Consider the following 20,354-nt stretch of genomic DNA (forward strand, 5'->3'; position numbering starts at 1 on the left):
TATATATATATATATATATATATATATATATATATATATATATATATATATGGGTACTACCTTCGAACGTTTTATCGGGCTTCTTAGCTTAGAATCTTTTTGGTAGACACCAATTCATCTTGGCCCCCACAAAGGGGTCATTGACCTTATTGAATAGAAGGTTAAAAATGTGTTGTTCTAAAGTACGGGTAAAGTAGTTGACCTAAATATATTTTTGTACAAAAAAAATGAAATACGGAGGCGAATACCATGGGTATGACATATTTCTCGTCCGTTCTAAGTTTTACAAATTTGACTTAAACCTTGTCTAAAATGACTTATAATTTGAATGGATGCAAACATCATCGTAGCTGTAGATGATCTTGTGGGTTTATGCTCCCTACTGCAATTGATCGTGGTTTTGATTTGTTTATATTTCTAGCGGGGGAGGGGGCTGGCCCTTGATTGGGGTGGGTGGGGTGGGTGTGGGTTAGGTTGACTTGACGACCCCGCCAAACCAAGGCAAGCGAAGCGACCCGATCAAAACAGCCTGGTCCGGGTCGAGTCGGTGTCTCCTCTTCTTCCCCTTGCGTAGTTGAGTTCCATTCAACGCCGGGACCGCCTCTCGAGTAGTCGCCTCGTCTTCTATCGGCCCCCAAGGTGGGTGATTGGTGGTTCGTTTGACATGTCCCTTTTGTAACTAGTAAGTAATAAAGCAATAATTGCTGCTGTGCTAGGCCCTCACCATCGGAATTGGATCGGAGTGGAACAAGATGGAAGGTTTCTGCGGCGGCGACAGCGAGCTGGACGAGCAATCCAACCAGGAGCCGGCGTTCGAGGCCTTCATGTGCCCTCTCACCAAGCAGGTGATGCACGACCCTGTCACCATCGAGACCGGGCAGACCTTCGAGCGGGAGGCCATCCTCAAGTGGTTCAGGGAGTGCAGGGACAGCGGAAGGAAGCCGACGTGCCCGCTCACGCAGGCGGAGCTGCGCAGCACCGACATCACCCCCAGCATCGCCCTGCGCAACGTCATCCAAGAGTGGAGGGCGAGGAACGAGGACAAGGAGCTCGACAAGGCCATGGCTTCCCTCACCGCCACACAGGAGGCTCAGGCTCAAGACGACGACGACGACACCCTGCGCGCCCTCCTCTACGTCTCCCGCATGAAGAAGACCCTCGTGCGCAGGCAAGGCGTCATACCCACCATAGCTGACCTGCTTAAGAGCAGCAGTAGAAGGGTTCGGCTCAAGGCCCTCCAAGTCCTTGGTGTCATCGTCGAGGAAGACGATGAAAACAAGGTCCGATCCGTCACCTCACCTCACCTCTTCCTTGCTTCCTGAATCCACTACTCCTGAATATATAATATATATACTCCTTCCTTGCTAGGAAGAGCTTGCTAAAGGTGACACCATACGCACCATCATCAAGTTCCTGTCCAATGAGAATTTCCAAGAGAGGGAGCTTGCAGTGTCGCTATTGTACGAGCTCTCCAAGTTCGACCCTACATGCGAAAGGATCGGCGCAATCTACGGGGCCATTCTCCTGCTGGTTGGGATGGCCAGTAGCAAATCAGAGCACGGTGTGGCTGTGGAGAAAGCAGAGAACACGCTCAAGAACCTGGAGAAGTACGAAACAAACGTCAAGCAGATGGCAGAGAACGGCAGGCTTCAGCCTCTGCTTACCAAACTCATCCAAGGTCCACCCCAAGTCCAGCTCGCCATGGCTGAATTCCTCGGTGAGCTTGCGCTGGCCAACGACGTGAAGGTCCTTGTGGCGGAGCAGGTCGGGGCCCTGCTGGTCACCATCATGAAGACCGAGGGCAGCCTTCCGGCGCGGGAGGCCACGCTCAAGGCCCTGAGGGAGATATCGTCGAACGAGTCCAGCGCCAGGATCCTGCTCCAGGCGGGCATCCTGCCGCCGCTGGTCAAGGACCTCTTCTCCCTGGGCGCCGGCCACCTGCCCATGAGGCTCAAGGAGGTGTCGGCCGCCATCCTGGCCAACCTGGTGGCGTCGGGCGCCAGCTTCCGGTCCATCCCGCTGGACCACAGCGGGGAGACGCTGCTGTCGGAGGAGATGGTGCACAGCCTGCTCCACCTCATCAGCAACACCGGGCCCGCCATCGAGTGCAAGCTCCTCAACGTCCTTGTGGGCCTCACCGCCTCCCCGGCCACGGTGCCCGACGTGGTCTCCGCCATCCGGAGCTCCGGGGCCACCATCAGCCTCATCCAGTTCGTGGAGGCCGCGCACCGGGAGATCCGCGTGGAGTCCCTCAAGCTGCTGCGCAACGTGTCGCCGTACATGGGCGCGGAGCTCGCGGACGCCCTCGGCCTCGGGGGCAGCACCGGCAACCTGAGCAGCCTGCTCGGGGTGGCCACAGTCACCGAGGACCGGAGCGGCGTCACGGAGGAGCAGGCGGCGGCCGTCGCTCTGCTGGGCGACCTCCCCGAGAGGGACTGGAACCTGACGCGGCAGCTGCAGGAGCTGGGCGCGTTCCGGGCGCTGGCCACGAAGCTGGTGGAGCTCCGGCGGGGCACGATCCGTGGCAACCGGCACGTGGCGCCCTTCACGGAGGGGGCGGTGAAGGTGCTGTACAGGGTGACGTGCGCGCTGGCGCTGCTGCAGCAGGAGGAGACGTACGTGGAGCTGGCGCGGGAGGTGGGGCTGGCGCCGCTCTTCGTGGAGCTCCTGCAGCAGATGATGAGCAGCGGGCAGGAGGCTGTGCTGCTCTACTCGGCCATGGCGCTGGAGAACCTGTCGCTGCAGTCCTCGAGGTTGACGGACGTGCCGGCGCCTCGTCGTGGGAGCAGCCTCGTGTGCGGGTGCTTCGGGCAGGGACGGTCGCCCCCGCCCCCCGGGGCAATGGGGACGTGCCGCGTGCACGGCGGCTTCTGCTCGCTGCGGGAGACGTTCTGCCTTGCGGAGGGCGGGTGCAAGGCGGTGGAGCGGCTGGTGGCGTGCCTAGAGCATGCGGATCCCCGCGTGGTGGAGGCGGCGCTAGCGGCGCTGTCGACGCTGCTGGGGGACGGCGTGGCCAACGCGACGGAGGGGGTGCTGGTGATCGGGGAGGCGGAGGGGCTGCGCCCCGTGGTGGAGGTACTGGTGGAGAACCGGACGGAGGCGCTGCAGCGGCGGGCGGTGTGGGCCGTGGAGCGCATCCTGCGCGTCGAGGACATCGCGCTGGAGGTGGCGGCCGACCAGACCGTGGCGTCCGTTCTGGTGGAGGCCTACCGCAACGGCGACGTCCGCACGCGGCAGACGGCGGAGCGCGCGCTCCGCCACCTGGACAGGATCCCCAACTTCTCCAGCGCCTTCCACCAGGCCAAAGGCAGGGCATGATCCTTGCGTTTGTTTTCTTGCAGCAGTTCCTTCCCCTTCCTTCCATTTGTTTGTTCATGGAACATAGATTTGCCTGTTACCTTCTTTCTCTTCGTGTACATACCCACCATGTATGTGTATGTGTCTTGTGTTTTATAAACTAGCATCATCCAATTGGTATTTTGATTCATCACACAATGTCAGCACAACACTGATCTATTCTAACATGTCGTATGCAGTGAGCAGCGTGTCAGTGTCATGTATGTGGAGCTCAGAAACAATAACTAATAAGTTCGTGACTAAAAATGTTCATGTATGTGGAGCTCAGAAACAATAACTAATAAGTCCTCTTTGGTAGTGAACCGATCTTTGTTAGCTTTGACTCCAAAAATAGCTTTTTCGATGAACCTATTTTTATAACCGTTTGTCTTCTCGGAGAAAATAGCTGTGAAAAAACTTTTTGTTGTGAGATGAACTTAATAAAAAAACAGTGTTTAGATAGACACGGTTGCGAAAGAAACTACTTGGTAGGAAAAAAAAACTGAAAACAACACTTTCGTGAAGCTGGGATAGAACCCCTACCGTCTAACTAACAGGCCCTACAAACTCATCAGTTTGGACCGTCAGATCCTGTATGCCCAAATCCTGATATAAACCATGCGTGTATTCAAGGACTGCCCGGTCGTCAGCGCCGCTCTTCACCTATACAGCGCAAAACAAGCAACGTCAGGAATGCTTCAGTGCAAATGATGGACTTTGCAGCTCTGTGTCAAGGGTTTTACCCTAATGGAGAGAGATCCAACTGCCTGACCAGGAACAAGCTCCCAGAATCGACCTTGCCATACTTCGGAGACATCTTCACAAGCAGCAATCTGGAGAATATCTATCACTTGCTCATGCGTCTTAAGTGCATTTTCTTTTTGAACCAAATGAACGACTACCTGAGGCCTTGTTTACCTGTCTCGAGCACTTTGTAAAGGCTGAAGGTGGCACATTGCTAGGTGCGATTTGCAGTAGGATATTACCAGTAGCTTTAAATAACGGCAAAACAAGCATAAACACTGCCACTGAGACGATTCCCAGGCACAGAACCTCAGCATTCTCAATCCTACGGGTAGTAGCACAAAAGGAATAAACAGATGGCCACAAGTCACCATGATAAATGGGAAGCACAGGAAACGTGAAAATAGTAAAAAAAATAGATTTTACCCCAATGAAAGAAACCAAGAAGCTAGTATCAAGCCTGCACTGTGAAAGAAATAACAAGCGTCAGTCAATCAATATCAACGTGTGGCAACCAGCAAGGTACAAAAGTATAATGTGCACAAGGGAAGAGTCCAACAATGCCTGGGAATGCATGTACCTCCGTATTGAATCTGCCAACACATGCAAACAGACCGAGTGGTAATTCATATCCTCTGCATTCCTGTAAACTGCCAATCATAATTCTGTTTAATTTACAACCCTTGCAGGGAAACAAGTACAAATCTCCATTTGCACCAGAAGCAACAGGATATAAGTTGCTTCCCGTACCTATGTTAACACGAGCGTAGTTCCGGAAGAACCAAACACCAAGTAAATTAACCAAAAGATTGGTGACAGCAGAAACAATCAGATAATGCCTGGAAGACAGTTTTTTAGAAGATAAGGTGTCAGCATGAAAAGGCAGTGGAGAAAGACTAGTAACAGCAGAAACAGCTACCATCCCATCTGAAGACATTTGACATAAATGGCACTTACTTGTGCTCCGATTCATCTTGCATAAATGCATGTAATGCTTCAACAGCCAAGGAGAAAGACAGGAACAATAGAAACAGCTGTCTACATAAAGAACCATAGGGTGGTGGTCAAAATGTTAGCACAAAGCAAAAGGACAGAAAGGGTTAAAAGTGTAATACAAACAGGGTGTTTTTTTCCGGCAAGTTGTAGGGAGTAGGGACATTACACGTGATAACCAAGCAAAGATGTAAACCATGGATGAATTTCAGCTCTATCATCAAACAAATGTTTAACATAAACTTGAAAGATGGGCTTGTACATTATTAATCTGGGAGAACTCTGTACAAATGTATGCACACGTATCCATAAGATGGAAGGTTTTGGAAGCTTACAGCATTTGTAAAGGCAGCCAGAACCTCCAATCGCTTGTACCTGAAAGAAAGCAGACAACAATAAGTGAGTGTGAATTAGTGCACAGACGAACAGAAATAGAGCCTGAAAGGCGGGAGGGAATGAGGAGACTGGCCCATAGGTGTAGAGGTTATCAGGCTTGGTTCGGGATGCAGCCATAGCAAACAATGAGAAAGTTAACAAGCCGCATCCAAAGGTGAGATGGAAAGCATCTGAAACTAAGCCTGCAAAACAAAGGGCACCTGTAAGCACTGCTCTGAATTCCTCTTCCATCCAGCAGCATAAATGAAACAGATAGACCGAGTAGTAGATGTAGGATGCAATAATAGTTTATAGGATGCAGTATCAGCATGCAGAAGTGCTTGGAATGAATCGATTGACGAAGCCCTAGGATCAATTAACTATGTCGTAATCTGAGTCATGGAGCCCTTGTTGATGCAATACCTACGCGTCCGGTGAAGAGGCCGATGGCGAACTCGGTGGCAGAGTAGGCAACGTTGAGGGCGAGGAGGAGGGCGAGGCGGCGCATGGGGCGGCTGGCCGTGGCGAGGCGGAGTAGCTTCCTGCTGGGCTTGGGCCCCTCGTAGACTGGGGGAAGGGGAAGGGGGGCGGGCATGGAGATGGAGGAGTCGGACCGAGCGAGGCGCGGCGTGGTGGCGTTGGAGGAGAGTTGGCGGGAGAAGGCAAGACGACGGTCCCCACTGCCGACGACGCCGTAGTTGGCGTTCCATGCCGCCTTCGCCGTGGGGGTGTCCATGTCGCCGCCGAGGATCTGCTGCTGCTGCTGCTATCGGGGGATCGAGGGTAGCGGTCAAAGCACACCGTGCCTGTGCTGACTGGTGAGACGAGGATGAGGATTGTGGCCGTTGGATCTTGACGAAGAGGGATGGGAATTGGGATCATTGTCACTTGACTCGCGTTTGGTTTGGAGATCTAGAATCAGGGTTAAGAAATATTTATTAAAAATAATGAATAAGAAGGTCATCCCTAAAAATAAGGATATAGTCAGCCTAGAATTGATCACATTCCATCCCTCGCTGACACCAATCCAATTTCCTATATTACAAACCCGGTAAGAAACGAGGTGTCCACGTCGGCGTAAATTTTTCAGGCCGTTAGATTCGTAATCAAGCGTCATACAGTCTCTTGGATTTTCTTGTAAAAAATCCCATCTCTCTATGCCTCTGGATGCTTCGGCGGCACTCTCCCTCGCGTTAGCTCGCTTTGACCCCGCGCGGAGCTTCTCCTCGGCGTCGTCGCCTACTCCGTCGCCGCTTCCTCTTCACGCCGAGCGCTACAGGTTTGTTCCGACCTCGCTCCCTCTGCCATTGCAACCGCGCTGGATTTTATACGGTTCGGCATCATTACGCCTTTCAGCTTTTGGCTGCGTTCTTGGTTCTAGGGTTCGTATCCTCTGCCTGCTAGATCTTTGCTCAGCTTCATGTTTGTACTGGCGGATGTGTGACAGCGAATCGTATTCATAGAAATCCTCTCGAAATCTATCCTAACCTCGCCCCTAAAACCATAGCTAGGATGGTGCGCCGTTCTGCACGACGTTCCCAGTTGTGAACTCCGATTCTTCTGCTCCGGTCGCCGCTCACCTTTGCTGGACGGAGTTCCAGTGCGGGCGCATATCACCGATGGCCGCTGATCCTCCTTGCGCTCGCTGAGCTGCCAGATGATACCGGCGATGAAACTGAACCCGTCGTTCTGTAATATGGGTTCCCTCCTCGCTGAGCTGCCAGATGATACTCCTGCCTTCTACGGTGCTGAGCTATAAAAAAATGACTTCAATGTCAGCTTCTATACAAGCGTTGGGTTCATAGGAAACTCCAGCTGGAACTTATTAACTCTTATTTATTCTAAATCAATTTGTAGGTCTCTAACTCTGTCTGGTAATCATTAACCCTGTCTGCTAATTATATGTTCAATTGTGGCTGTCAGTCTTTTCCAGCAAGGGGTCTTATTTATTCTAAATCAATTTGTAGGTCTCTAACTCTGTCTGCTAATCATTAACCCTGTCTGCTAATTATATGTTCAATTGTGGTTGTCAGTCTTTTCCAACAAGGGGTAAAAAGTAGGCTCCCCTCCTGAAAGGCACACATGAGTATGCCTATAGCATGCTGTTGGGTTTAGATTCTTGATCAGTTCAAACATGGGGGAATCCTGTGTTTATTCTTGTTTTTTTTATATCAGTTCAAACAGAGAGCCACGAACATGTTTGAATGCCTTCATTTGACAGATGAACCAATATTCTAATATTGGTTGCTGAACATGGGGGACATGATTTAGGCTGGTGGCGCCTTGTCATGCCCTGATGTTTGTTGTATTGCCCATGAGTCACAGACAAAGCATCCTTTCTTATTACCCTTTGGAGGTTTCAGCTCAGTGATTTTAGGTCAGCAAAGCGACTGTCAGCCTCAAGTCCCACCCAACCGTGCAAGTGACGGATGAGGATGTCTTGCACTACATCCATGTAGTGTTCATTATCTGTTGTAACATATAAAAGCTTTTAGCTGAACCTAAAATAGGATAAAAACAAATTATTGGTTAACTGCACATGTAGTGTTCATGCTGCCTTCCCCTATGCACCAATGCTTTTATCGATTTGGTTCATAAACGTCTTTTATGCGTCGACAAACAAAGGGTTGCTCCTAAATGCTGCACTTATATTGTCTTTGATACTAAATGTGGTACTACCATGAGCTAATTTCGCCTGTACTCACAAAAAAAGCTTTATCTCCTTGTGCTTGTGTGTTTCCTCTGCTTCGCAACCACCTAAATTAGTTGTTTGTTTATGTCAGTACAAGGGAATCAACATTGGGTTCTAGGTTTATACCAGCGCTCTAAATTGTTTCTTTGATTTTTTTCCCTATATGTACAAATGGCATTGATCATCTTTTGGGTTTCATCATTCCAGAAACCCCTTTCTTATGGTTTAATTTTTTTATATGGGGATTTACAGTTTAGAGTTTAATCCCTTTCTTATGTAGTGCAATTTTCAGATGCGGAAGCAGGTCTTCCTACAGCCCCTGCTTCAAAATAGCTTGCTTTATATTTTGTAGAATTCGTCAATATAATTGGAGTATAAGCATTATGTTTACATTAAAAGAATATGAGTGTTATCATTATGTTTTCCAGATGGGGTTAACATTGTACTTGCCAATTGTTTTTATCAGGAATCTTGTCCTTTCTTGGTGATACCGGTACGCGCAAGAATTATCATCCACCCACCATCTATCTAAGGAGGTAATTGCATTTTGCCTTCCCTACAAATTTGCGTACAAATCAATTTGTTACATATGAGAATGATGGTTCTTCTGCATTCATATAGTAGAAATGTCTTCCCTACTAATTCAATTGTCTACAATATTGCAAATGGATTTTCTATCTTATTTCATATGTTAAGCAGTGGCCTGATTGTTTGATGTACTCGGTTCATTAAATTAAAGGAATTTTTTTCAAAGAACATTTGTTAGGCAGTGGCCATATTAGTTAATACACTAACTGTAAAGTACACAACTAAATTAGATAACCATGGATATACATAAATAGAAGCATAAATATACAATTATATGTACACACATACGGAATGTATGTCTCAGATTTTTTCCCTAAAAATAACATAAGAGATTAGTGTCACTATGTTTTCATATATACAAAGATATCTGGATATATACACACATATAGATTGTCTATATCGATTGTCTAGTATGAATAACATACATGAATAACATACAAGAAGCGAAGTAAGTATCTTCGCCTAATCATAAATAAACACTGCTTTATTTCAAACCGTTTCAATTCCACATGTTCCCATAATTATATAGATATGTACTCTTCTTTTACCAAAAAAAAGAAAGAAAAACGTAGTGTTCGTTTTGGCTCAGACCACATTTTTTAATCCTAAGCACACAACACTTTTAAAAATAAGAGATATCATTCTAGTTTTTTTTAATATGCCCAATGCACATCAATCTTGTGTACAAGACTATCTTATGATTCATCTACCGCATTCGTATATAGACATATGATTATATGTATAAATCATATAGTTAATTTACATAGTCTTAGTAAACTGCAGAATCATATCATAGGCAGCGTATGCTGCTACGATAAAAATTTTACAACCATATTTACAACGTGGTATCCAAAATGGAGCATATTAATCCAAATAGCAGAAAAAAAGGAGTAAGTGTCTTATTACTCTTCCACAAATTGTTTCCCCTTCCACTGTACAGATTATGATATGCTCATGGCACATTAAATATAACAGATCATAGTAATGCATGTTGTGCCCCATCAGCTATATCTCCTGGCGAAGCTCGCCGTATACGTAGGCATTTATTGAATGAACGAAGGTTATTATCCGCAGGTAGCATCATCAACAGATAATTTTTAAATAGGGTTTCCATGACTATCTAGTGATAATAAAGGGGATAAATTGTATTAGGTACTGCCATATCTGCTCAACAGACTCCAACATTGCAATGTGGTCACTTTGACCCAGAATTTGTTAAAACATTCAAAGGTACGATCGTTTGTACATTTAATCCGTTAAATATTTACATTACTAGGTATAGTTCGCTATCTTTCATAATTTGTGAAAAGTAGGAAACCAAAAGAAAAAAAATATCATTATTCTCTATTCATATTTCACATTTTATAGCCAAGCTATTCTAACATGCTTTTCATAGTTGCTTTGTATACCACTGGTATCAATTAATCGTACAAGCTGTACCTCGAAATTACAGCAGCGAAGTAAACATTAACTTGGTATATGAAGTAAAAAGGGATAGAGCAGATAGTGAGACATTAGCTACGGATACATCAGTTCAGAAAAAGAGTCACCACTTATTCAATATTTCTGTAATCAATTGAGCCCACATCTTGTAGTCGGAAATTTACATCACAATGTTTCGTGCATGAAACACCTCTACTTAACATAGTATCAAAATGCATAGCGCAAAGACCTCAGATTTCCAGTATAGTTCTTATCTGCTCAGGAGAGTGCTTAACCAACGACCTTGGGTCAGGATAATTGTTATTTCGATCCATCGCTGCGCTGTAAATGAGCTCATAAGATTCTGCTAGAGCTCTTGCCAAACCATAGCAAGCATTTGAACGTAATCTTGGAACCTGCAGTTACTCAAATTCAGGCAAAGGAACCTTCTGTTCCAGTCACGATGCCAAAGAATGCCTTCAAGCATCTTAAAAACATTTGTAGCGACGTTTCGATAATATCTGCCAGAGACCTTGCATCGACCTTATGTATAGCATCTTATTTGACGGTCCACATTTCCTAAGAATGTTGTCAACTTCTTTATCGACAATGGCATGAATATGTACTTCGATCATAGAGCGCAGGTTGTTTAATTTACATAGCTTGTAGCAACCTCCTGGCCCATCAATGGCTCCTGAATAGCTGACAAACAGTTGATGAGGTAGACTTTGGACAAACCTACCGTCATAAACTATCTTTATATATAGTTTCCATATCATTGCCATTAGTCACAGCATTTGCACGTAAACTAACCAACACGCTATTCTCGTGGAGAACATTTGCATGTTGTTTATTCAGAAAATTTTGTAAATACACTAAATAATTTAATAAATTTCTCTGTACATCTAAGCTATCTCTTCAATGTATGCAATTTCATGTCATCTATTCTTATTATCTTACTATATGATGACAGGGTACGTCCATCCACGCTGAGATTGCAGCCGCTCTGGCAGTTGACAAAGGCTCAATGATAGAAATTGAAAAAGTATATGAGCTCAAACGCTTTCGTGTCACGCCTTCCAGAAACTATTTTAAACCTGTTACAACAACTTCATGATACAATTCACTCTGTACACTCAAGCCAAAGTTGTCAAAGATCCACCACAAGTGTTTCCCATATATATCTACAAGCTCACATGCTTTGAAAATATAGAAGATAACATTGACAATAGAACTTACTTGATTGGTAAGAAACATTTTGATAAATTAAAATACACTCACTTAGGTTACAAGGATATACACATCGTTTACAAGTAAATAATTTACTTATCCAATAATGTAGATGTCCTTGGAATGTTGACACAAATTAATCCTCCACATCTAATTGGCTACAACAACTCAACCATCATCAGAGACATCTTCATCAAAAATACAAGGTACAAAATTCTCCTTTATGTATTACTACTACAATCTTGCCACATAGAATGTGTGACAAGCACTATGAAATCTTTGCACCACTAATCCTTATATCAGATTGTGTATTCATACTAGCTATATTGTTCTTATTTCTTTAGTGACATGTCTCTAAAAATTACTCTCTGGGGAAATCAAGCATCAAGCTTTTCTATCAGTGATGTTTACAATCAAAGCAACAACCAGCCTATTGTCATATTGCTCGTTGGATTTCTTGCTAAACGATTCAAAGGTTATGATCCAAACTTTTGAAAAGAACAATTGGATTATTTATTTCAATATGTATGATAACACATATTCTACATGTAATGTAGGTCAACCATACCTAAGCAGTACTACAGCAAGTTCATGGTACTTCAATCCTGGAATTCCTGAGGCACAGACCTACTACAACAGGTAAACAAAATAAATTTTGGATACACTTCCTTCAATACGTGCGAATGATTCTATTTAATCTGGTTCTCTTTAATCTATGTGCCCACATTTAACTGGTTCTCTTTAATCTAGTTCTCTTGAAGCAACATAAATCTGGTTCTCTTTAATTTTATGCCCACATTTGTCTAACAGTTTAATAAGCTACAATCTACTACACTACCAGTAGTAATATTTAAATTGAAATTGTAGATAAACATTTTTTATCATTACCTCTTTATATATTACATTCAAACCAGTTTGGTCTCCCTTTTCAGACAATATTCAATGCTTACAATTATTTTTTAACTAAAACTAACCCACAGTTTCATTTTTTTCTCTATAAAAAAACAAAGACAGTGCAAAAGAAAAAATCATCGCTGCCTATATCAGTGTATACAAAAAAATATATTTTTAAAGTAATGTTATGACTGGTTGTATTTCTTAGACACTCTTTCAGTTAAAAAATGATACATGCTATCCTCTTTTTCCTAAAGCGGGTTACAAGACATCCTATTGTCTTTATTTTTTAAAAATAAAAATATTGTTCATACTGATAACGATTGTGACATCATTTGAAGGTTGCAAAACAATGACCTCCAGCAAATACAACCCACAGCAGCCGAAGAAGAAATTCTGCTTTCTCAACCACCAAATTTGGATCAAAAGACTGTTGAAGAGCTGCTCAACATAGATCTAGACATGTTTCCCGTATTTACAACTAAATCCTCATATGTTTCACTTATTTAATACATCGACAATATGCTTATCTAACTTGGTACATTTTTTCTCTCTTTTATATTGCAGCCAGAAGGCTACAGATGCACTGTTACTATCTCACGCATTGTGCAAAATAGCAAATGGTGGTACCCATCTTGCTCAAGGTGCCACAAATCTTCATCTCAAACTTCAACTGGATATCACTGCACATCATGTGGCTGCACAGATATTAACTTTAGGTAAATCTTAACACACACACCTGATTTACTACCATTTATTCCATCTTAATAAAGTCTTATCTTTACTACAAACTTAATTGCTGCTTTGAAATACTCATAATTTGAATTGACAGATACAAGCTCAACTTCATTGCTACTGATGGGACATGTGAGGCAGAGTTCTTTTGTTTTGATAGCATAGCCAGAAAAATAGTAGGAAAACCTTGTGACAACCTTGTTACAGCAGTTGCAACTTCTCAGGGTCCCCCAGCAGCCCTAGCCGCTATTGTGTGTCTGAAATTTACCCTTGCAGTTACCATCAATATGTCAGCCTACTCAGTCACAAATAGAGTATTCTCTATTCTGTCTATTTTAACAAACCATGGAAGACAGACCTTAATACCATCTAACATGCCTAGCCATCCTCAGCAAGAGTTGGATACACAAGATGAAATACCTAGCCTTACGACCACACAAGACTCTCCAGCAACATCAATGGCGAAACTATCTACCTGTAGCAACGAAAGAAACGAGGTATGAAACTTCTTATTTTTCTTGCCATGTAAAACCTATTATAAACGTATCATTCTTTCATGCATACAACTTGATGAAGTCTATTCAACAGGCACGACGTGTTCTAATATATTCAGATGTCACATGACATAGAGGTACCTTTAGTACTACTAAATACTTATTTTCCATACACTTACAAAGTTACATATCCATTACATTTTAATACCAGATATAAATTAATACAATCAATACCCACAGAATAAATAAACCAGGACAAAATGAGCTTCCACTTTGTTATATAAAACTACATTCATAATATTTATGCACTTAATCACAGAGTGATGCTCAGCGCATAAGTGAACTCAACAATGAAGAGTTATCGTCGCCACCGAAAAGGTATGTATTAAAAAAATAGTTGGACATAATAACAGTAACAACAACAACCTTCTTTTAAATGCTAGATCTTATTTTCCACGCTAATACAACATTCATGATATTATATAGAATGAAACATGGCCACAGTAGCAAAGGAATACCAGATCTTACAGACCCCAAAGAGAAGAGCTCCTAGATCATCATCAACTTCATGAAGGTATAACACCATGTGCAAAACTTATTCATATATCGCAAATATATTTATACACAGTCAACATAATGTATTCCACTTACCCTTTTACGCAGCAACATTAGTACAACTCTAATACTTTTTCCTCCTTTGTACACAGGTATTTACTTATTGCGCACCTATCAAGAGCACTATCACTTTTGGACAATGAATGCTTCCCTATAGATATGAACCCTATCAAGAGCACCATCACTTTTGGACCATGAATACTTCTCTCTCTCTCTCTCTCTCTCTCTATATATATATATATATATATATATATATATATATATATATATATATATATATATATATATATATATATATATATATATATATATATATATATAAACCTACTGTTAGACTATTTGTGGATCTGTACATATTTACTTAACACCTAGAAGCACACTGTTGCTAAGTGTTGATGTATGATGCTTGAATACTACTTAGTATATATTATAGTCTAATTTCACTCTACAACTGGTATCAACTATTAGGGAAAAACAATATTATCTACTTATATTTTGGTTTCTTGCATACATATTGTATATACTCATATCATGTTTAAATTTGTTTTATATATCTGGGTACTCACAAAATCGTTAAGCTATATATCGTAACGCGCGCCCAGGCGCACGCTAAACACTAGTACTACCTAAATGTACAGCTTTTCTCGCTGGCTCCCACAACGAGCGGGCCCTGGGCCTGGCCAATACGTCAGTGACCGGGTGGGCCTGGGCTGTGCAGAGGATCTGCTTCCGCTCCCAACCTTGCAAAATCCATCAGGGCTAGTTTGGAAGCCACAAAACCGGAGGGAATTAGAGGGGCTAAAATTCCCTCCTTATTCAATTTTTAATGAGGAGATAGTCCCCTCCGGTATTTAGACTCCCAGACTAGCCCTCAGGACATCAGCTCACCATGCCTCAGTTTCCGCCCGAATTCTTTACAGGCTCCTTCCAAAAAATCCCAATCAACCAATCATTCTCTGTTCTCCATTGGGAACGCTATTTAACAAGACAGTCCAATATTCACTTATCATGTGATGAGAGTAGTAAGATATAAACATGCTACCCCATTTTACAATCCAAGCAAATGACATAAACAGACGATACATTCAGATTCAGATACATATCCACCACAGCTGGATAGAAATAAGCAACACATAAACAGCACGACATCAGCACACCACCCATCTGGGACAATGATTACAACAACATATTCATCATCTCAGTTATTTCCTCCATGTCTGCGACTTTTGCATCATCATCATAAGAAGCTGCAAGTTGTAGTAAGAAAAACAAAGTGAAAACACGACAGAAAACAAAATATATCGCCAATATCAAGGCTCGCACAACATGTCAATCGTCAATCTCCAAAGCAAGCCCATTCCACGTCGCATCCCTTCAATCCGTCATTGAATGAACTACTACTTCTCTTGTCCATCTCCAATCAATCATCACTGTGAAGCCGCAAGCCTAACCTCATTCTCGCCATTGTCGTCATCCATCTTCTCCTCTATCAGTGAATCAACCATCTCTATGCTGTGCTCACCTGTCTTCTCGGTACCCACAATACCCTGCTGCTTCTCTGCACTATCTGCGCCAGTCTTCCCCGAAACACCAACAACGACATCCTGTCCATCCACATCGTTTCCACCAGCCTTCTCTGAACCTGCAGCACCCTGCTGCTTCTCTGCATTGTGCGCATCGGTCTTATCCAAAACACCAACAACAACCTGCTCACCTGGATCATTTCCACCAGCCTTCTCTGAACCCGCAGCAACCTGCTGCTTCTCTGCATTGTGCGCATCAGTCTTCTCCAAAACACCAACACCATCCTGTTCACCTGCATCATTTCCGCCAGTCTTATCTGAGCGCGCAGCACCCTGATTTGTGGTATCATCCCCGCCAGATTTCTCTGAAGTCATTGCACCCTGAGTTTGTGCTCTGCCCTTCTCAGATCCCGCATCAACCATCTCTACATCATCCTCGCTGCTATTCTCTGGCCAAGTATGGATCCTCTCTGCATCATTCTGAGGAGGAGCTTCCTCCACTTCATTCTCGCCACCTCCAACACCACCACCTAGCGAAAATTTTGCCTCAAGAGCCTCCAGGCGGCGCCTCATGTCACCAACCTCTTGCTCCATCAAGAAGAGCCTCTCCTTTAGGGTCAGGTTCTCTTCCTCAAGGCGAGCCACATGCGCATCCTGGTCATACTCGTCATCGTCCTCCAACACGTAGCCCCCAGCATCCTCCCCTCTACCAGGGTACACCATCTCAAAACGGCTGAGGTCATGGTCGAGGCGTCGCTCCACCTCGACGTGCTCCTCGACGTCGCTTCCACTGGAGTTCCCCTCATCATCGTCATCTGATGCGGCAGCATTGGGGTTGGCTGGCTGGGGGGAGCTACGGAGGCGGATGAGGCCCTTCATGGAGCCGTACCCATCGACGCCCCACTGCGCCTGGGCCATGTCAGCTAGGCCCTCGCGGGAGGGGGAGAGACGCGGGGTGGGGAGCACGGCGGGCGTGACGGGGCACGGGGAGACGAGGGAGGCAATGCCGCCGGCGCGCTTGGCCCGGATGATGAAGGAGGTGGTGTTGCGCGGCGCGGCGACCTTGTTGTTCTTGTTCTTGGGGAAGAAATACTTGCGGCTTTGGTTGGGGTTGCCGCCGCCGCTGTTCTTGAACCAGCGGCGAGCCTTGGCGCGGTTCTGCACCTGGAGATCGCCGAGGGCCGGTGGCTGGTAGGCGGCGGCGGCGGGATTCTTGCGCTTCCAGCCGCGGTTGGGATTGGGAGGGGGGAGGAAGGGCTGCGCCTGCGCGTTGGGGGCGGCGGCGTGGTCATCGGAGGGCGGCTTCAAGGCGGCGGGAGGCGGCGCCCCCCAGATGGGGAACATCATCTGGCTGGGATCCATGGGCTTGCTCTCTCTTTTTCCTCCTCCTTGCTAGAACTAAAGGATCTGTAGCACGATGATGGGATCAAGGAAATCCCCTTGCTAGCTTTTTCCCTTTTATTACTTCCCCCTCTCTCAAAAGAGAGAGAGAGAGAGGCAGCGAGATTGCTGATGTCGAGAGGTGGAAATTTGATCGAATCGAAGGATGAACGGATGGATCGGTGAGGACACCGGTTAGGGGTGCCCGATTCGATCAATTTCCAAGGGAACGCAAAGCAAACCCTAACCCTAGCTCGAAGAGGCGGGGGCAGGGGAATGGGGAGGGGAACGGAGAACCCCAAAAGAAGTGACCAGAATAGACGGGTGGGTAGTCGGTCCGAATACATGTGCCTGGGGCCTGGGCCCTGGGGGTGTGTATATGGTGGTGTGCGTCAGTGCGTGTGTGTGGGGGCTGGGGGGAGGGTGGGGAGGAGGGGGGGCGTTTACTCTAGATATGCAATAGAACCTGATCCTCGATTCTTTGTAACTTATTTGTTTTGCTATCAATACATATAAATTGAGTGGGATTAAGTAAGTTTTTGTTGGGGCGAAAGCAAACACGCCACCCTTCGCTCGACGACACCTACTTCGCGCGTTGCACGGACGAAGACCGTATCCGCAGGACACGCCGGACGCATCGGAAAACGCTGTCCACACGGGGGCCTGTTCGGCCCCCTTCGCTCCGGGAAGACAAGACGAAGGCCCCGCGAAGACCATAGGACCTACTCCCCCTCATGGCAGGGAGAGGCCCATGTAGCAGGACCCCGCGTGGAGCAGTGTGGATTGGGTCGTGTCTGTAATAAAGTACGTCGTAATGACTCGCTGTAACCTCCCCTCGAGGGAATATTCCGGGGATAAACTAGGTAATCGAGGGTCTAAATGTCCTTTACGGGGTCGAGCAGTCCCTCGATTACCTATAAATACTCCCATACTATACCAAAGCGTAGAGAAAAATACTGTTGTTTTGACATCCCGTGTTATTTTCACAAATCTCTCCCCCATTCCCCGTTGGACCTACCTGTCCTGAAAGGCAGGTACCAACATTTGGCGCCCACCATTTGTGCGACGAGAAAACAACCCGCTATGGCCCCCCAAGAGAGCAACCTCGAAGGCTGCCGCATCTGTCGACGACGCGGCAAAGGCAGCACTCCTGGCGGAGAAAAAAGGCAAAGCCCTCGCGGACAGCGCCCCCTAGGAGGCCTACGAAGATGACGCTATCAACAGCAAGAGACAGCGCCAGGATAACCCCAACCCCGACGGCACTATGCGCACTTGAAGTTCTGAGAGCGCACCACAAGCACCACCACCAGGTTTCGCTCCCCCAGAGGGCGAAGACACCATAGAGGATGGAGAAGTTATAGGCATCTCGGCCGAAGACCAGCTAAAGTCGGCCCCCTCGCACCGCCAGTGCCTCTCCAGCAACACACACAGGCCGAAGACCCATTCCACTCACAGCGCGGCCCCTTCATCCCCCAGCTGCTGCTTTCCAAAAAGTTAACTATCTCGACGAGCGAAGTCCTCTGGCTCCACAGCTCCAAGCATCCCCCTAGCCTGCCAACTTCCGGGCCGGTGCCTACCCCAAATTCAACGGTAGCACCGACCCGGCTCAATACATCATGACCTACCAAGTCGCCGTCGCATCGTCCGGAGGGGACGACGCCACCATGGCCAAGTATTTCATCATCGCACTCGAAGGCCCGACCTTAACTTGGTATACCAGGCTACCGCCACTATCAATCGAGTCCTGGAAGGAACTTCGCGACAAGTTCCTGCTCAATTTCCAAGGATACCGGCCTGACATAGATGCACTGACCGAGTTATCCCTCTGCAAGCAGCAAGAAAAGGAAACCCTTCGCGAATACTATAGAAAAATCCTGACGCTTAAATCGCAACTGCCATCAGTTGACGATCACATAGCAATCCACTACGCCATCAATGGTCTTCGGGTCGGTGTCCTGTACAGTCATTGTATCAGGGATCCGCCCAAGCACCTACAAGAGCTCTACCAATTGTTTGAGAAGTATGCCAGGTCTGAGGAGCTCCATCAGTGCAAAGTTGAATCCCAGAGGAAGCTCAAGGACCCTCCATAGTCCAGCAGAACTTGGATCCGGACGGCGTAGTTAGACTCCGACAGGGACAATCACAACCAGCAACAGGTGCACAACATAGCCAATCAGCACCCAGCCGGAGAGCCCACACATTGTCAGGAATACCCCCATCAAGGTCGCGACAACGGCGCAAGAGGAAGAGGCCGAGGACGGACCCAACAACCGCGATGTTTCTATTGCTTGTTTCACAGCGAAGACTGCACGCACCCAATAAGGGACTGTCCGGAGACTAAGGCCACCAAGGACATGATGGCCAGAGCCCAACCAGCCAACAACCAGCGGGTCATCATGCACACCTATCACCCCCAACAACACCACCAACAACCCTACCATAACGAGCAAATCCAGCACCAACCCAATCATGCTTACCAGCACCATCAAGAGGTGCAGGTTCTACCACCACCGCCTCCGCATCACCCAAATCCTCCACGTCACAACCCCCCACCGCAAGCACCCAAAAAAGAAGACTTCGCCGAGCCACGATACCGCGGAGTCATCCACATGATCACTGGGGGATCCAGCATGCACTTCGACACCAAGCAAGAGAAAAAGGACCACTATCAAAGTGTGAACCACGTCGCTCTCACTGGCCCAATGGTGCAAATGAAGTGGTCCCATGTACCGCTCACCTTCGACGCCAGTGATGTCGACTTGCACAACGCTCCACACGTAGATGCCATGGTAATCAACTACAGGGTAGCAGACTGGGATCTGCACAAAGTGTTGGTCGACAACGACAGTCAGTCCAACATCATTTTCCTACACGCCTTCGATCGTATGGGAATCAGCCACAGCCTCCTCAAGCCTGCAGATAACCCCCTCTACGGATTCAGCGGCAAGGGCACATTCCCTGTCGGCAAGATAGAGCTCCCCTTGTCATTCGATGTAGCGCCCAACGCGCGGAGTGAGCAAGTCACGTTCGACATAGTCGACATGGTCTACCCGTACAACACCATAATGGGGCGCGACTCGATCAACAAATTTGAGGCAGCCATTCATGGGCTTTACCTCTGCATGAAAATCCCAGGCCCACAAGGCGTGATCACTGCCTACGGCGACCAGCAAACAACGCGCAACATTGAAAGAGACTTCGTTCCAGGGCAACGAAACGTTCACTACCTCACAGCAGAGCGCGAAGGCCTTGAGAGCCAGCGACCAATGAAAGGCAAAAAAGTCAATGCCCAGCTACAGAGTAATAACGGGACAAAAACAGTACCCCTCGACT

At 46.4% G+C, this 20,354-nt stretch overlaps 3 protein-coding genes and 2 pseudogenes across 7 annotated transcripts; 3 read left to right on the forward strand and 2 right to left on the reverse strand.

Annotated features, from left to right (window-relative positions):
- Positions 1-505: 505 nt before the first annotated feature.
- On the forward strand, positions 506-3,524 carry LOC100502487 (U-box domain-containing protein 44). Of its 2 annotated transcripts, XM_035967086.1 has the most exons (4): positions 506-639; positions 717-845; positions 926-1,280; positions 1,369-3,524. In XM_035967086.1, exons 3-4 carry the CDS (start codon positions 1,062-1,064, stop codon positions 3,316-3,318), a joined length of 2,169 nt encoding a protein of 722 aa, XP_035822979.1. In that variant the 5' UTR covers positions 506-639; positions 717-845; positions 926-1,061; the 3' UTR covers positions 3,319-3,524. The 2 variants fall into 2 exon arrangements, with proteins under 2 accessions (XP_035822979.1, NP_001183894.1); NM_001196965.1 differs by having other exon boundaries at positions 602-639; positions 717-1,280; positions 1,369-3,469.
- Positions 3,525-3,578: 54 nt separating this feature from the next.
- On the reverse strand, positions 3,579-6,284 carry LOC100194170 (uncharacterized). Of its 2 annotated transcripts, XM_035966682.1 has the most exons (11): positions 5,872-6,284; positions 5,543-5,651; positions 5,409-5,448; positions 5,038-5,114; positions 4,831-4,919; positions 4,661-4,730; positions 4,507-4,545; positions 4,255-4,405; positions 4,080-4,169; positions 3,880-3,999; positions 3,579-3,742 (listed from the first exon to the last, which is right to left on the reverse strand). In XM_035966682.1, the coding sequence occupies exons 1-10, from the start codon at positions 6,182-6,184 to the stop codon at positions 3,883-3,885; spliced, it is 1,095 nt and encodes a 364-aa protein (XP_035822575.1). In that variant the 5' UTR covers positions 6,185-6,284; the 3' UTR covers positions 3,579-3,742; positions 3,880-3,882. The 2 variants fall into 2 exon arrangements, with proteins under 2 accessions (XP_035822575.1, NP_001353977.1); NM_001367048.1 differs by having other exon boundaries at positions 3,698-3,999; positions 5,872-6,276.
- A 5,062-nt stretch (positions 6,285-11,346) lies between these two features.
- Positions 11,347-11,574, forward strand: LOC103654084 (replication protein A 70 kDa DNA-binding subunit pseudogene; annotated as a pseudogene). The gene is made up of 2 exons (XR_565900.1): positions 11,347-11,396; positions 11,493-11,574. The product of XR_565900.1 is annotated as a replication protein A 70 kDa DNA-binding subunit pseudogene (transcript).
- A 248-nt stretch (positions 11,575-11,822) lies between these two features.
- LOC103654085 (replication protein A 70 kDa DNA-binding subunit pseudogene) lies at positions 11,823-12,638 on the forward strand (annotated as a pseudogene). Its single transcript, NR_163559.1, has 3 exons — positions 11,823-11,855; positions 11,938-12,019; positions 12,616-12,638. The product of NR_163559.1 is annotated as a replication protein A 70 kDa DNA-binding subunit pseudogene (transcript).
- A 2,504-nt stretch (positions 12,639-15,142) lies between these two features.
- LOC100383613 (uncharacterized) lies at positions 15,143-17,313 on the reverse strand. Its single transcript, NM_001176261.1, has one exon. It carries the CDS (start codon positions 17,001-17,003, stop codon positions 15,546-15,548), a length of 1,458 nt encoding a protein of 485 aa, NP_001169732.1. The 5' UTR covers positions 17,004-17,313; the 3' UTR covers positions 15,143-15,545.
- Between the last annotated feature and the right edge of the window lie 3,041 nt (positions 17,314-20,354).

The sequence above is a fragment of the Zea mays genome, chromosome 4, assembly GCF_902167145.1.
Source record: "Zea mays cultivar B73 chromosome 4, Zm-B73-REFERENCE-NAM-5.0, whole genome shotgun sequence".
NCBI classification, from domain to species: domain Eukaryota; kingdom Viridiplantae; phylum Streptophyta; class Magnoliopsida; order Poales; family Poaceae; genus Zea; species Zea mays.

What these genes read in the sequence shown, in the direction of transcription:
- LOC100383613 (NM_001176261.1), bottom strand. Translation starts at nt 17,003, where the DNA reads ATGGATCCCAGCCAGATGATGTTCCCCATCTGGGGGGCGCCGCCTCCC.
- LOC100194170 (XM_035966682.1), bottom strand. Translation starts at nt 6,184, where the DNA reads ATGGACACCCCCACGGCGAAGGCGGCATGGAACGCCAACTACGGCGTC. An exon ending in GATAACCTCTACACCTATGG is followed by an intron (nt 5,449 to 5,542) that starts GCCAGTCTCCTC and finishes GCTTTCTTTCAG; the next exon opens with GTACAAGCGATTGGAGGTTC. An exon ending in CTACGCTCGTGTTAACATAG is followed by an intron (nt 4,731 to 4,830) that starts GTACGGGAAGCA and finishes TATGATTGGCAG; the next exon opens with TTTACAGGAATGCAGAGGAT.
- LOC100502487 (NM_001196965.1), top strand. Translation starts at nt 753, where the DNA reads ATGGAAGGTTTCTGCGGCGGCGACAGCGAGCTGGACGAGCAATCCAAC. An exon ending in AGGAAGACGATGAAAACAAG is followed by an intron (nt 1,281 to 1,368) that starts GTCCGATCCGTC and finishes CTTCCTTGCTAG; the next exon opens with GAAGAGCTTGCTAAAGGTGA.